Here is a 15887-nt window from a genome sequence, read left to right as displayed (position 1 = left end):
CGGTTGTGATGAAGATAGAACTTGCCTGAATTAAATATTCCATCTCCCACCAGGCAAATGACCTTTTCTAGTTGCTTGCCTGCACTGTGAATCCTGTACAGTCATACTATACAGAAGTGGAATAATACCAGGCACTTATATAGCACATACCTTTTGAGGATCTCATGACACATTATCAGTTTTCATGAGTTTAACCTCAGAACACTCCTGTAAGATAGGCATTATGATCACCAGTCAATTTTCAGGTGGGGAAACTGACACTCTGAGAGCATATGTGGTTTTCTCAAGTACATGTGTGCAAGAGTGGGAAACAGTTCAGATCTGCTAACTCCCAGTTCTGTGCATTAGCAAGAGAACATCCTTCAGTTTTTAGGTATTCATAAGGCAGCATTCACCACAGTGTATCAGTGTTGCCAACATTCATGAGTTAACTGCGAGTCTCAGAACATTTGATGTTTTATTTAAAAACCTAGCTCCTAGAGACAAGTAATTACATGAAAATTCCAGGTTTCATTTTTTAATAAAAGTAAGTTTCTAAACCTCATGATTGTGGAAGAAAAGTCAAAAATGGCATCCGAGTGCACCCTGAAGGGTCAAAAACCAGAAGACAAAGAACTAAAACATTATTATTATTATTATTATTTTCAATCATGACTTTTGGTGGGTTAACTCATGATTTTTTAATGTTAGAGGTTGCCAATGTACCAGTGTTCAGGCACTGAAATGAGCCCATAATAGAAGCCACTGAAAGAGCAAAGGAATATGATAGACTCCAGAGCTGCAGCTGAGCTGGTGAATACTATTATGGCAAGAAAATGAAGCCACATCTTACTGATATATGATCTCTGCCAAAGCATCACTGTTGTCTAATAGATCAGGTGCTAGTACGGGCGTTGATATACCTAAATTCTATCCTTAGCTCTGCAACTGAACTATCACATAACTTTGGGCAAGTTTTTGTGCCTTTATTTCCCCATCTGCAAAAGGGAGTAATGTTTATTGTCCTTTGTATAGCACTTTGAGACTACAAATGAAAATGGCTATAAAAGAGCTAACTCTTGTTATTAATGCTGCTGTTAACTCTGAGGGAAACTGTTGCTCCCACAATTTTAGCAAGGTCTACAGAGATATTTAGAAAATGGGGGGGGGGGAGTGTTTGTAAACATGAATTCCTGATCGCACAGTTCAGTAAACCAGTGTGTACACACCTGAGTGTTCTTCACTGGCATGTCAGAAACCCAGATGGGCTTCTATTACTTGTATTCTGGTGGTGCCTAGAACCCCTCCCCATGTCCCAGAGATTGGAGCCTGATTGTGCCAGGCACAGTACAAACACAAGAAGAGACAGCCCCACCCCAGGAGCATAAAAACCATATAAGGGAGTGGGAGGGAAAACGAAGGGCCAGAGTGAGGCCAATGAAATAAGGGAGGATCCCTTCAAATAAAGGATGGACAGTCACCCTAGGCAAAGTGACTTGCCTAAAACAGGTGAGTAGCAGAGCCAGAAATAGAACCCAGAGCACCTGTTCAGCGGGTCATGGGATCCCAGCCACCATGACACCCACCTGAGCAGGTGTTACCAGGGGCCCCACTAAGAGCAGAGCCTCGTGCGTTGGTGATTAACACACCCACCCCGGCCCTAAGCTGCGGACAGGGAAACAGAGGTAGGGGGCTGTGCCCCCCATAACTGACAGACTCGTTAGGGTCCGCAGGGAGCAAACCCCAGCGCGCCACATCCCCCCTCCATCCACTGACCCAGCCAGAGCCCACTTAGCTCGGGACAGCGACCAGCCGCCCTCGAGCGACGCGCCACACTACCGCATGCGCAGTTTTCAAACTTAACCGCGATACAAACGCATGCGCACCAAGGTACGGTGGCCGGGCGGTAGCGGGGAGCCGACAGCGCCTGTGTGGATGGAGAGGTTATGGGGGATGGGGGCGGGACGGCGCAGGCGCGCTCAGACTCCGGCTACCGGAGCGTAAACAAGGCGCTGGAAGGGATGGGGGGACGGTCGGAGTCGAGCGAGGCCCGGCGCCGCTGAGGCTAAGTCCGCGCTTCCAAGCTCCCCGCCGGCCGGGGGTCCCGCCGCTCAGGGAGGCGCCATGAACCTGGCCAGTCAGAGCGGGGAGGCCGGCTCCGGCCAGCTGCTCTTCGCCAACTTCAACCAGGACAACACGTAAGGGGGGGGCAGCTCGGGGGTGTAGTTGGCAGCGGGCGTGACCTGGAGGGGGGAGGGCGGCTGCGGCGGGAGCCTGGGCTGGGTAAGGGGGCGGCGCGGCCTGTTTCTCGTCCCCGGGGGGCGTGGCCCGCCTTGTTCCGCTGCCCCGGGGGTGTGCTGCCCCGCGCACCTCACCCGTCGGGAGGCTATTGCTGGAGTGTGGCCTCTTCCTCGTCAGGCCTTGCTCCCCTTCGCCCCCCCGGCTGTTGCTGGAGTGCGCCCCCTCCACAGCCCTCACCCCCATACGCGCTGGAGTGCGGGGGGGGGGNTGGTGCAAGTGGAGGGGTGAGGATAGGGTCCGTGCATGGGGGAGTTGGCAAGGGGGGTCCTAGTCGCAGCTGCCTGGCTCCCTAAGCCGGGATGGGATCTGCTGGGAAGGGACGGGGTGGCAGCACAGCCACCCCCCACCCGGAGTGCGGGGGGGGGGGGGGCTACGCATCCCCTGGCTTGAAGTGGTTTGCATCTTATACAGGGTTTAAAGTGTGGTTCAGTGACTCTCAGATCCTGCACTGTACAAAGTGTTCCAGCACCCAGCTCACTCCCCAGCCAGCTCTTCTCCCCCATTGGATAGGATACTTGCCCTTTTTTGAGCCCCTCACTCACTTCCCCCCGTTTGGCTCAAGAAGGATGCATTTCTGTTTTCAGTTCCCCCGCACCTAAGATAATTCTTCTGTAAGTGCTTTTGGTGCATTCCCGCAGTGCTTGTCAGAGCTAGGTCATTATCATTTTCATTTTACCGCTGAGGAAACTGAGGCACGGAGAGGCTGAATGACTTTGTTGTGGCTATACAGTAAATCTGTTTCGGGTACAGGTATAAGACCGAGTTTGTCATATATAGTCTTGAAGGGTAACATACAAGTAAGGATGTTTAGCAAGCTCTGACTCTTAATGCCACAAAGTTTGCCTGGTCTGTGATGTGGTTGTGCTCTTCTTTTGTTATCCTTGAGATATGCTTCTCCGTTTTTCACTTTCTGGTGCCCATTCTCTAGGAGAAAGTAGTGTTTTGGGTAGACTGAAGGATGGGACCCCAGGGAGTTAGTGAGGCTTGGGTTTGCAACTCATTGTGGTTGTATTTTCAGGTAACTTGCCCTTAACCCTCTCTCTGTGGGGTTGAAATTATATGCAGTAACTTTCAGAGATACTTTATTACCAGATGCTCCCTTCAATGTTTTGTTTTTCTCAAAGTGCTTGGGCACCCTCTTTTCATAAAGAACAACATGCGCCTTAAAAATGTCACTTATTTCTCTGTGTGTTTTGGCTTCTAGCAGGTGGTAATACACTTCACATCACACTTATCTCCCAAATTATGTATCCATTGCAACGTAATGTTTTAGCTTTGTGTATGCATCTCAGTCTTCTTAGCTGTAAAGTACTGTTTTGGATGCATAATATAAATCCACAGAAATTGGTGGTTGATGTGGTGGGGAGAAATAAATCCATACATATCGAAGAATAACATTGAAAAGTCTGACAGAAGTTTAATTCTTTTCATTTAAATATGGGTAACAGGAGAAAGCAGAGGTGATATGAATTATGTAAAGGAGGATTGCGCTGTTGTAAATGGTTAAGAGATTAGATTTATGGGGGATTAACCAAAGGGAAATCTGGCATTGAGGGCAGTTCATCTTGGAAAATAAGAGCACAGGATCTCCGGTTGTAAGCATGAGTAGCTATTTTTTAATGACTTGTTCTTTGGTAGATCTATAAATGAAAAGTAAGAAACCAAATCTTTTTTTTTCTTTGCAGCATCCTCAAATCTCTTGATCCCTTTTCAGCATGTATTGTTAAGTGTAGAAAACCCACTGAGACTGTGAAGGCAGTGGCAATTCTCTGTGGTGGCTCTGTAAAATGAGTGGAAATACTACATCGATATCCTCTGGAAGAGTAGGATATTCTGTGAACTTGATTGTTGTACTTGCATTGAGAATAGTGCAGGGAAACTATATAAATAGACTTGGAACAAAGGATTTAGGGGGAGGGTAACTATTAATATGAAAGAAAAATAGTCTTGAGCATGTTGGAAGTGAATCATAAATTTTCTGTTGTATGTTGTTTCAAACTAAATGTGTTTCTGCAGCTTCTTTTGGGACAGCATATTGTGTACCTTATACAGCTCGGCATGCACTTGAGTGTACAGAGTATGCACATTTTTTGTTTGATGCTAAGTACACAACTTTTTATACCAGTCACTAAGTAAATCAAGTCAAAGGATGAACTAGAAATCATTTCTTCACCTCTTTCTATCACCATTTTAAAGGACTAGTATCTAACTTTTTTTTGAAGTTAAAATATTCTGTCCAAGTTGACAAGCCTAAAAACTTTACTCTTTCCTCTTCTTAATTCTAACAGGTTGTTTTTTTTTCTTATAAATGTCCCCTGAGTTTGTTTTTAAACCACATCAGTTTGTATGCAGAGGAAAAATCTTTGTTTCATGATAACTTTGTCTACAAAATAGCATTTGTAGGCTTTTACAAGTGAAGGAACAGAAAATAGCAATATGATAGCCTTCCCCTACACATCAATATTTTTTGCCTATGTAGTTGTACTTGAAATGTTCAGCTGGTTGCTAATGAAACTTTATTTAGCATAGGAAGCTTTGGTTGCAGACTGCTTTTTGAGACTAATTCCATTATGAGAAACAGACACTCTGGTCCATTGTTACTGAAAGTTTATCATAGCTAGGAATTACAGTTGACCTGAATTATTTCCTCTTAATTGTGACTATTTCATACCCCCTGCATTTTCTTTTAGCAAAATTTTCATCTTTTAATTAGTCTGTGTGTACTGCCATACCTGGCTTTTTTTGTAGGTTTAAAAATGAACCCCAAACTTGCTGAAGGATGGTGTCAGTCAATTTCTATAACTGCAAAGAAAAGAAAAGTCCAGCTAATCTTCATAATACACATGTTCACAACCCTAAACCCATGTCTGGTGCCCTGTTTCCTCTTTAAGTTTTGCTCAGACCAAAGAGAATAAAGGCAAAGCTTATTAAAATTATGAAACATTGAAAGGTGAAGTGGAATAAGTCATCCCTCTCTTTAATTGGGAAGCAGATTTATTGATAACTGGCCCAACTTGAAGTGGAAATATAAAAATAAACATCCTCAGTATATAAGAGTAGATCTTAAAGGCTTCTGTTGAAAAAACAATTCCTGTATGAAATGTTGATCCAGTATGTCATAAGGGGCCTAGTAGCCAGGATGTGTTCCAAGTCTAAAGTTATAAATATTAAGTAAATAGATTTGTTTCAGATTGAATGAAGATATTGGAAATTTACTGCACCACTCAATTAACTTGTATTTTAGTGTTTGCATATAAAATCCAGAAGTTAAGATTTTGAATTTAATACAGTTCCAAATTTCTGTGGAAAAGAATGATTGACAGGTAGAAGAAGATGGGAAAGAGCTGTCATTAGGAGGACAATTGTTTAATTATGTAGGCAGCAAATACAAGCATACCTTACTGTAGGTGCGCTTGGTACATACTTACTGAAGTTGGAATGTTGAGACTTTAAAGAATACTGCCAATATACAAGTTGCTGTAGTGTTACATAATGTTTTTCAGTTTAAGGAAACATAGTTCCACGATGTAATCAAGCAGGTATCCTGCTCTTCATTCTCTTTCTTAGAAAATAGCATTTTAGAAGTACTTTCACAGGTGCCTTGTGTAGTGACATGGTAGCTTCTAGTGATTTAGGCACAACTCACGAAGATTTTATTTGGCTTTTTATCAGAAAATGAGCACATGGCTTTAGTTTTATTCAATACCCAAGGTCTGTCTTGGATTGGGAATGTTTTGGTGCTGGAATTTTGGATTTCTGTCTTAAAAAATACCATGCACACCTTTGATGCTATAGTGAGAAGAATTCTTTCTCCTGCTTCCTTTTGGGATAGTTTTCACTCAATGTGTCAGTTTCCTTTTTATATCTAACATTGCATAAATCAGCATGACTTGGTATTCTCTGATTAGGAAAGACTGGGATAGGTTGGAGGGGGCTGCATATCAGGATTCTGGTGCATTAGCACTGCTACGTAATGGAAGCTTGCAGGCAATCTTAGTGCTGCATAACATAACCTATCCCAGAATATAAAATCTTAAATATGTAGGTTCAGAAGGGAGTGTTTGTGCTTATTTTTGGGCGGATTAATATATTCCTTTTGTGGTTTTAAGTTTCTTTTATGAATTTCCACAGGGTATAAAATTTTACATGAAAATTTAAGGTTAGTTACAGTGTGTAATCTTGTAATTAAAGTGTAATTTACATGCAGTGACAAAATTTGGTGAAACTGTCTGGAAATCATACTTTGCAGTACCTTAACATTTGAGGCCTCTGCTATTTCAAATCTGTACTAGAAAGCCAAGACTTCACATTAGACTATGTGTGAAATTTGTTTGTTTTTTTTAAACTAGCTGAATAATAATGCCAATTTTTTTCTCTAAAATTGTTGCTCTTAATTGTAATTCTTGTTTTTAAAATATCTCCATTTGGACAGACAATTATGCCAACATTTATCTAGGTTTGAATTTTTATTTTTAATTTTTCAGGTAAGAAATAAAGCCCTTCAGGATCTCACATATTATATTAACTTTCCTTCTTGCCAAAGAGGGTTGAAGGCCAGAAGGAAAATTTGGGGGATAGAGGTATTTTCTTCAGACTCCATTGGTGTCTCCTTGATGTCATCAGGAGCAGACATGAGAGAGGCAGTCACATGTCAAACACTTCCTGATTCTGCTGTCATGGGAGAGTAAGCAATTGAAGGGGATACTCTTGATAGTCTGAAAATCTAATTAGAAGAGCTGGTCCTTTGCTTGTGTTCAGAATTCAATTTTTGTTTTGTCTCAACTTCCTCCATTCTACTGTTCAGTATAATGCTACAGAATTACAATAGGGAACTGACTGATTTGTACACAAATCCAGCCTTTCTGAAAGTATTTGATCTTTTATACTCACTGTTTAAGCAAACATCAATTGCTGTTACAATCACATTTAACTATACAAACATGTTTAAGTATACAAACTTGCCATTACATATTAAAGGTAATCTGCAAATTTAAATAACTTTGCCTTTATTTTGTTGCTTTATGACATATAAAGAGAGCCTGAAAGGATTTGTTTAAACGTTACGAATATCAAGAATGTCCATTCTGGTCTTCCATGGTTTTGCTGCAGGATCTATCAAATGTCTTGGAGCTCGTGTATCATAAACTCTCATCTTAATTTAAGGATGATGGTCTTGACTATTTATGAGATGTCCGTAAAATGCTTATTGGTCACTAAAGCTAAACTAGTGATAATTTGTTTGAAAACAGTTATGACTAAAAATCTTTCCTCAATTGACAAACTTTCATTTCTTGATTCTTTCTTTGGCTGTCATTTTACTAATTCTTTCATCATAAGCCTTGTCTATATTAAGGAATTCTCTTCCAGAAATTCAAACCAGTTTTAAAACTGATTGGAGCAATAGTGTAGATGAGGCTGTAGTATTAGGAAAGCAGTTACATTTTAATAACTTGTTTAATTAAAATTTTGGCTACTGGACCCTTTTCTGTGCTGCAACTGGTTAGACTTTGGGGGGAAATTTACCCTGGGATAATGTCTTCTGAGCTAGACAGGACCTGAATGTCTAATGTAAAAAAGAAAGGAAGAGAACATATTTATAAAAAAGAAAAAAAAGACAAAAGAAAACTCTTTAAGGCCTTCCTTATTTGTAGTGTAGAAGCAAGAGAGGACACAAGTCATTTGCTTAGGCCTTTGCTGATCACCTATAACAGTGGTTCTCAAACTAGGGCTGCCGCTTGTTCAAGGAAAGCCTCTGGCGGGCTGGGCCGGTTTGTTTACCTGCTGCGTCCGCAGATTCGGCTGGCTGCGGTTTGCTGCCGCAGGCCAATGGAGGCTGCAGGAAGGACGGCCAGCACGTCCCTCGGCCTGCGCCGCTTCCTCAGCCTGCCAGGGGCTTTCCCTGAACAGGTGAAGGCCCTAGTTTGAGAGCCACTGACCTATAAAATATATGTATACACCCAGAAATAGTTAAAAGTAATTGATTATCTCTGAGGATGGGGACCCTTGTTGTGAATGACAATCTTGAAATTAGCGAGAAAATGAGGACGGAAAGGATGATGCATCCCAAAATATACTCTATTCCTTTGACAAATGTAATTGTATTAATTTATGATCATACATAGCATGCTAGTAAATGAGCTACATTTTGTAAAAGTAATGAACTCTTTAGTCATACTATAAAATTGTCTTTGAGAAGTGAGGAGAGATTGCTGTATATGTGCAAATTACGGAGTAGACTAGAGTGTACAGTAGACTAGAGTGTACAGTATTACATAATTTTATTATTAACTTGAAAAATTAAAAAAATAGAATATACGTGAATAAATTCTAATGAAGGACACTTCTACCAAGTTAGGATATATGAAAAACACCTATAACGTGTAGCATAATGTATTAGAGAATTTTAACTTATATTAAAATCAATAACTGCTTTAAAAAACCTCTCAATTCACACTAACTTGTGAGTATTGGCAATAATAAAGGAACATAATGCCTAAACCATAAACTAAATTTCTGTTGTACTGTACCCTCTTTTTGGCAGCTGCTGCTCATGTGAGCACCAGCTTAATGGATTATTGATTCTATGCCCTTCCACATAGTTACATTATTTTATTTGGAAGTGGAGGGAATCCTACTCTTTTGCTTGGCAAAATGATTAGTCTTCACCATGGGATGGGATCATTTAGACCGTGATTTCTGGTTTCTGAGGGCTTGTCTACATGGGGAAGTTATACCAGTATGTGGTAGGGTGTGAATTTAAACGAGTAGAATTATATCACTGAAATTCCCCATGCGGACATTCTTATTTCAGTACACGAGGGCCTTATTCTTGTTTGGTTTTTTTGTCACTTTGGAAGTGGTTTAAGCTAAGCTGAAAGTCATTCATATTGCTGAATAAGAGGGTATACCTATACTGTAAAAAAACAACACACATCCCCTGTGGCAGCGAGTCTCAGAGCCCAGGTCAGCTGAATTGGGCTTGCACTGTGTGGGTAAAAATAGCAGTGCAAAAGTTCAGGCTCAGGCCACAGACCAGGTTCGAAAATCCTTCTTCCCTTACCAGGATTTAGAGCTCGCTCTCCAACCTAGGCTCAGACATCTACACTGCTATGTTTAGCCCCATAGCTTGAGCCTGAATCAGTTGACCCAGGTTCTGAGACTCGTTGCCTTGAGTGGTCTTTTGCTGTGTGGATGTACCCAGAGTCTCCGCAAAGGGAGTTATACCAGACTTACTCATGAAACTTTTTCTCATGTAGATGAGCCCTTAGTGACTTTTCTTGCAAACTGTGAACCCAGAAAGATACAGTAAGACAGTTGTCTGCTCCAGGCCCCCACCTGGTGATGAGAGGACAACTATATGGTTTCCTTCTTCTGGCTCTGACTTTTATTTTATTTTTTTTTCCCCTAACTATTTTACCGCTCAGTATGTTACCTACCCACAAATTTCAGTTGAGCTCCCTTAACCGTGACTTCCTGGAAATGTGTCAGTTTGGGACAGTGTGTCTTGGTTTTTTGTCAACTTCCTTACAGGGTGGATTTGATTTCAATCAAATTGATTGAAATCACTAGTCAGGAAGACTTGATTTAATCATGGATTTCTACAGAAAAGTGTATTCTTGTTGATTGTTATAACCTTAATACATATCCTTCACAAATCAAAGATAGATGTAGGTTTCATTTTTAGAAAGTACACACTATACATTTTTAAAGTGATTTATTTTGAAAACTTTTCAGATTAGTTTTACAGCTATATCAGAAAATGAATTAATGGTTATTTCATTTACCACAGGTAATTGAAGCAGATATTTATGAAGCCACTGGGAGGTGAACTATCTCCAATTCAACAGGCTAATCAATAGTATTTGGAGGATTTTCTTGCCATGCTAGGAAGAGAACATCACTAGACAAACATTTAAATTGTTTTATTTACCTAAAACAAAAATTATGTATTCTGGATTTTTTTCTTGAACAGAAAATATAATAATTTAACAAAACAAGCATATGAATTTTTTAATTTAGTTGAATATTCATTTTTTTTTAAAAACAGGTTTGTTTTTGTTAAAATTGTGTTTAACTAAAATAGTCAATTTAATTTTTTTTTTTAAGTATTTTATTTGACTATCTCAGCCAGGCCAACATGAGAAACTTAAAGTATTGGCTTCTGCAGCTAACTCTGTCATCTTTACCTTCATTTTCCTGTTTGTTCATAATCGGAAAAGAAAAACAAGCTTTCCTGCTTTTTCAGGTCCCAGACGATTTCTCAATTTGGAATTAATTAGTCCAAAGGAAGAAAATATTCTTTCTACACCGCAGAAGAACCTACTGCTGTTAAAAGTGAGATTATCACTTCAAAAGTCTGTGAATCCAAGCGCTTAAGTGACTTCCACCAGTTCACTAGTGTGATGTTCTTTAAAACATCATTATCAAACATATATTTCTTGAATGGTTCTTATTCCCAAACTGAGTCTCTTTTACGGCCTGCTGCCGTTATAGGTTTTCTCTTCTAGTGAGAGAGTGGTCTGGTAGATCTCAAATCAATGAAGGCTACACTTAGAAAGACGTCAAGACTTTTTGTTTCTACCGCCTGTCCCTCTCTTCTCACATTTGTCTCCAGACTTATTGTCCCTGTCCAAATCTATTCCACCCCCAACAATCTTCTATTCATTGAACTTTTTGAAACTTTGGTCTTTTAGAGAGAGCTAGCTAAGGGATTGACTCTGTGTATGCAAATTTGCAGAGGGACAATAGGGTTGAGGTCTGTTATTTCTCACCTCTGTATATTTATTTAAAAAGATTTTTGCTGTTAACAAGCATGTTATCTCTGGAGACACAAACCCACAGTTTGTGAACTGCAAAACTAAGCATCTCTGATAGAATCTTCTAGACTGAGACTGAGCACTGTGTCCCATTTGGTAGATAGAAAGATTAACCTAAATAATCTATACAGAAGCTCGTTGAACTCCATAAAATTGGGTTCCTAATTCATGAACTATTGAAACTCATTTACAAAACTTTTCTTAAACATTACATGAATATATTGTCTCATACTATAGAATTAGAATTTATAATCTCTGTTCCATGATGAGATATCTGAGCTATAATGTATTTTAATTAAAACTATCTTTAGATAGGTTTTTTCCTCAAAAAGGATTTTATCAAAAAAAATCCATCTTTTTAAATCATTTTATCCATCCTGCTTCTTTAGCATTTAAAGCCGCTGGCCCCTCCCCCCCTTTTTTTTAAGGGGGAAGGAACAACAGGTGGTGCAAATGAGAACAAAAGTAGAATTACCCTTTCTGGTGTGTGTGTGGACCTGTCAGTGGAATGGTGATACAGCCATCTGCTGTAGTACCCATTTAAGACGTATAAATATAATACAAAAAGTTACTGAGGTGTTGCATACTAAATATGAGATACTTCTCTGTAAACTTGTTACTAGGAAGCACCAAACTGCCCTGAGGGAAATCATACTGGGTCCTTGTAACTGCATTGTGACTCCATTTGTTTGAAGCTAGTTACATGTTTGTGTGCTTTGGTGAAGTGAGGTTTGTATTGCCTTTCTATATCAAATGCTTGTATCCCGTCCCTCTAGTTTAAGGGAAATCCTTGGTGTCTGACACAGCTGAAGAATTGAACTCATTGCATTTCTAATTTACAATCTTAGATGCTTTCATGGACTCCAGATAAACATTCACTGGACTCATCCTTACAAAGGCTAAAGAAATCCCGTAAACTTATTGGATGCAATCTGTTCCTTGTCCAACATATTTTAAATGTTGTCAAAAGTAAATGTAGTGTGTTTTCATAGAACAATGGCAACAAAAAGAAATTAAACTTTTTACACTCTCCTTGTATCTGTATGAAAGGTATCTCACTTAACAAGAATATTATTGATTCTGGAGAGACTTACTATTGCTGCCTCTCCCAGACATCTTAAATACAAAACTGTTAAAGGTGTTGGCAGTGACCGTTTTTTGGCAATAGTTGTTGCAGTTTTTTGGTTTAATTAAAATCCTTTAAAGTAGGAAAGCTACGTGGATAGCGTAGCTGAAGTTGATGTACTTAGATCTACTTACCGCGGTGTCTATACTAGACGCGATAAATTGACCACTGCCACTCCCCCCCTGCTGGATCCATGCTGACCACTGATCTGGTGGGTAGTGTAGACAAGCCCCAAGAGACATAGTAAGTTGCATTTAAAATTAATATTAATGATAAAGTTAATTGTAAAACATTAACAATTAAAATATCGTGTACTGTGTTCATTTAAATTTCAAGGACCTGCAGGCTTAGAGTGATGGTGACACGGGTATTTAGTCTTTGGGCTTATAGCTGAGTGGCTTTTTCAAGCTTTGGTGATAAATCTGTTGAAAGAGTTGTACGGCTTGTGGGTTCAGGTTGCTGGAATGTACAAACTGAATTTCCCCATGTTCACATTGTTAATGAAATGTATGAACTATAAGGGTAGTAGGATATTTATGGAAAATTATTTTAAATGGTGATTTTAAAAGTGATCTGAAAAGAGAGACAAATCATGCATGTCATCTTTTGCTCTTTTATGATGTATAAGAAGATCTGAAAGAAAGATGAGCCTTTTAAAGGTTTTTCTGCTGTGGGTTCTTTATATTAAAAATTCAAGTCCTGTTCTTGAAGACCCTTGAAAATTAATGAAATGACATTATGAGCTAAGAGTGCAAACTGAGCGCAGGGAGGGAGAAGGGCTTAAGTCAAATTGTTTAAAACTTTTTGTTCTGCTCTTAACATCTGTTTAACATCAGTGGCTAGCATTTTGGAGAAAGAAACCCGGTGTTTAAAGATGCAGATTGGTATGGGTCTTGAAATATTGAAAGCTAACAACTCTCAGACTCTGAGTCCTTTAGCAAAACCAGAATTGACATTCTATAACTTCTCAGGTGAAAAGCTGGCAGAAACTTTGTAGGAAAAAATCTCGTATGTTGTCAAGAAGCGAAAAATGAGCCCAAGCTTTTTTTTAAATCCTTTGCAGGCCCTCTTTGGTGGTGGTAGTGTAATGATGTATTTTTCCACTGGGTTACATTTAGAGTTAAGGTTACTTAAGCAATTAAAGCTTTTTGTTTGGGGTACAGAATGGGGTGAAGAAATCACTAGTGTGATTGCTTCAGGTTGCAGGCTTGAATTAGGCTGTTGTGTGCCCTGTTAAAAATATGAAACATGATTTCCCATTTGGGGCAAATGCTGAAACCATCTGGTTTTCTCTCTGAGAGAACCTGAGTATTCAATGTCTCCTGTTAATTTTTCTGTCAAGCTTCTAACTACCATTCCCATTGAGCTGATCACAAAATGAGAGTTTTGAAATTTGCTGTATTCTAGTCTCTTGACAGTCTGTTCAGTTTCTGTTCCTAATGAACTAATCTGATGTCTCTTTGCAGGTCCCTCGCTGTTGGCAGTAAGTCAGGTTACAAATTCTTCTCCCTTTCATCTGTGGACAAACTGGAACAGATCTATGAATGCAGTAAGGTCCCTTTTTTAACGTGTTTTTGGGGGGGGAGGGGGAGGAGGCGGAGGAGGAGGAACTTTTTTAGAGTGGTTGGCAGACTAAGCCAGGTCTCACTGTTTTTCTAAATGCTGACTGAAAGGTCACCAAAGGAAATGGTATTATCTGGCCACCATAATCTGTTACTGCATAATGTGATGTGATTTATGTGGAAAAGATCTCATGGGGCCTTAATTTTTCCTGGCCCTTAGGACAGGCGACCACAGTTAGTATAGCCTTACTCTTTTTTTTGTTTGTTTTTTAAACTAATTATGGCATTGTTTTGCATCCTAGTTTCTTTGTTACAGGGACAAGTTGTAAAAAGAGAATACTTCAAGGTCTTGCTGCTTAATAGCTTCTGCTTTCCTCACCAAAACCAATGAAATGTCTGCAGCCTTCCTATCCCCTTCTCTTCACCCCTGTCTTTTTCCAACAGACTGAAGCTGAATTGAATACTTTAAAAAAGGGTACATTTCTAAGCTTGACTCATTTGAGATACCACTCATGCTAGACTATAGACAGAGATTTTCATAGTACGAACATTCTTGCACTGTAGGCAGGGACGTCAGCTGATAACGTTAACGTCTAAATTAGTAATAGAGTTCAGAGTTAACATACCATTAAGACAAAAAGTTAATACTTATTATTTTTTATTCCTGTGCCACCTAGAGACATCAGTGGAGATGGGTTCCCCGCTGTAGTAGGCCCTGTACAAATACGTAGTTAGTCACTTCCCCCAAAACTCACTATCTGAATAGACAAGACAGACCAAAGATGCAGGAAACAGAGATGCCTCATGTCACACAGTAGATCCCTGGCAGAACTCCCACAGAACCTAGATCCATAGGCTCTGGGGATGGAGCACCCATGGAAAAATAAAATAGTGGATGCTCAACACTCACTGGCAGTCCCATGGATCAGCTGCTCCCCCTGCTCCCCAGCTGTCCCGCCTGCTGGTGGGCCACAATCAACTCATCCCCCTCCCTCCCAGTGCCACCCGCCCACCGTGATCAGCTGTTCAGCAGTGTGCAGGAGGCGCTGGGGGGGAGGGAGAGGTGGAGCAGGGGCAGGAAGAGGCAGTGTGGGGGTTTGTGGGAAGGGGAGGAGTGAATGCAGGGCCTGGGGTGGAGCAGGGGTCCAGCACCCCTGGGGAAATCTCAGAAGTCGGCACCAGTGCAACCAGATCTCCTGACTCCTAGCACACTGCCCTGTCCAGTGGAGCATAGTACTTCCCAGCACCCTTTGGGATTGTTTTATACTGTCTACATTAGTTGATTCTCTGTTCGCAGTCTGAAAGCTTTCTTTGTGAGTATAAAGATCTACACTGCACTCCATGCTTTAGCAGCTTTTTTTAAAAGAAAAAGTGATAGCTTGGTGAGCTGCTGTGAACTAGCCTGCTTTGACCTCCACCCATGGAGCATGCAATTCCTGCAATAAAGCAATAAAGAATAAATCAATATATTTCCATTGTGTATGTATAATTACTTGTTAAATAACTGGAGAGAAAATTAATGACTTGGCAACAGATTTAACAAAATGGTAATTTTACTTGTACACAGTGACACCCTATGCACAGGGTAGCTTAACCCTGCAGAAATGCATTTTAGGGTTCTCTGGTGTTGAAGTTGGATGGAGCCAGTGTTGACTCTGGTCCTAAATGGATTTGTCCATGCTATGCTATGCTATTCAAATCCTCTATGGGTACCTCTTGTATTTTTTCTACTGTAGAATTAAACTGTGCAAACTCTAAGTAGATCACTAAAGCTATGTCTGCACTAGAGACCTTTCATTAGCATAGCTGTACTCCTGCAGTTGCACAGCTGTAAGGTCTCTTGAGTAGCCGCTCTGCTGATAGGAGAGAGCTTCTATTGGTATAACTTATGACAGTCCGGGGTTTGGGGTTTTTTTCACACTCCCGACCAGCAGAAGTGATAGTGTAGACATAGCCTAACGAAGTACATACTACACCTCTTGAGTAGTGTATCTGGTGGTTAGAGGAGGGGAACTGGGACTCTGGCTCCCAACATGGACTTGTGCTGTGACTTTGTTAGTCACAAGCTCTGTTCACCCCTCCTAATACTAGAGATGTTAGGCT

At 40.4% G+C, this 15887-nt stretch overlaps 1 protein-coding gene across 2 annotated transcripts in view; it reads left to right on the top strand.

The window, feature by feature from the left end:
- The first annotated feature begins 1863 nt into the window (after positions 1–1863).
- WIPI2 (WD repeat domain, phosphoinositide interacting 2) overlaps positions 1864–15887 on the top strand; it is a 39344-nt gene continuing 25320 nt past the window's right edge. The window contains exons 1-2 of one of the 2 annotated variants that reach the window (XM_032767784.2): positions 1864–2177; positions 13689–13771. In XM_032767784.2, coding sequence (XP_032623675.1) covers positions 2104–2177; positions 13689–13771 — 157 coding nt within the window. In that variant the 5' untranslated portion in view covers positions 1864–2103. Of the gene's footprint in view, positions 2178–13688; positions 13772–14133; positions 14260–15887 lie in introns of those variants that run through there. The other variant, XM_032767785.2, reaches the window with a different exon arrangement.

Source organism: Chelonoidis abingdonii, chromosome 9 (assembly GCF_003597395.2).
Source record: "Chelonoidis abingdonii isolate Lonesome George chromosome 9, CheloAbing_2.0, whole genome shotgun sequence".
In the NCBI taxonomy this organism is placed as follows: domain Eukaryota; kingdom Metazoa; phylum Chordata; order Testudines; family Testudinidae; genus Chelonoidis; species Chelonoidis abingdonii.
The sequence above is the reverse complement of the archived record's forward strand: the minus strand, read 5'-3'. Positions and strand labels throughout refer to the sequence as shown.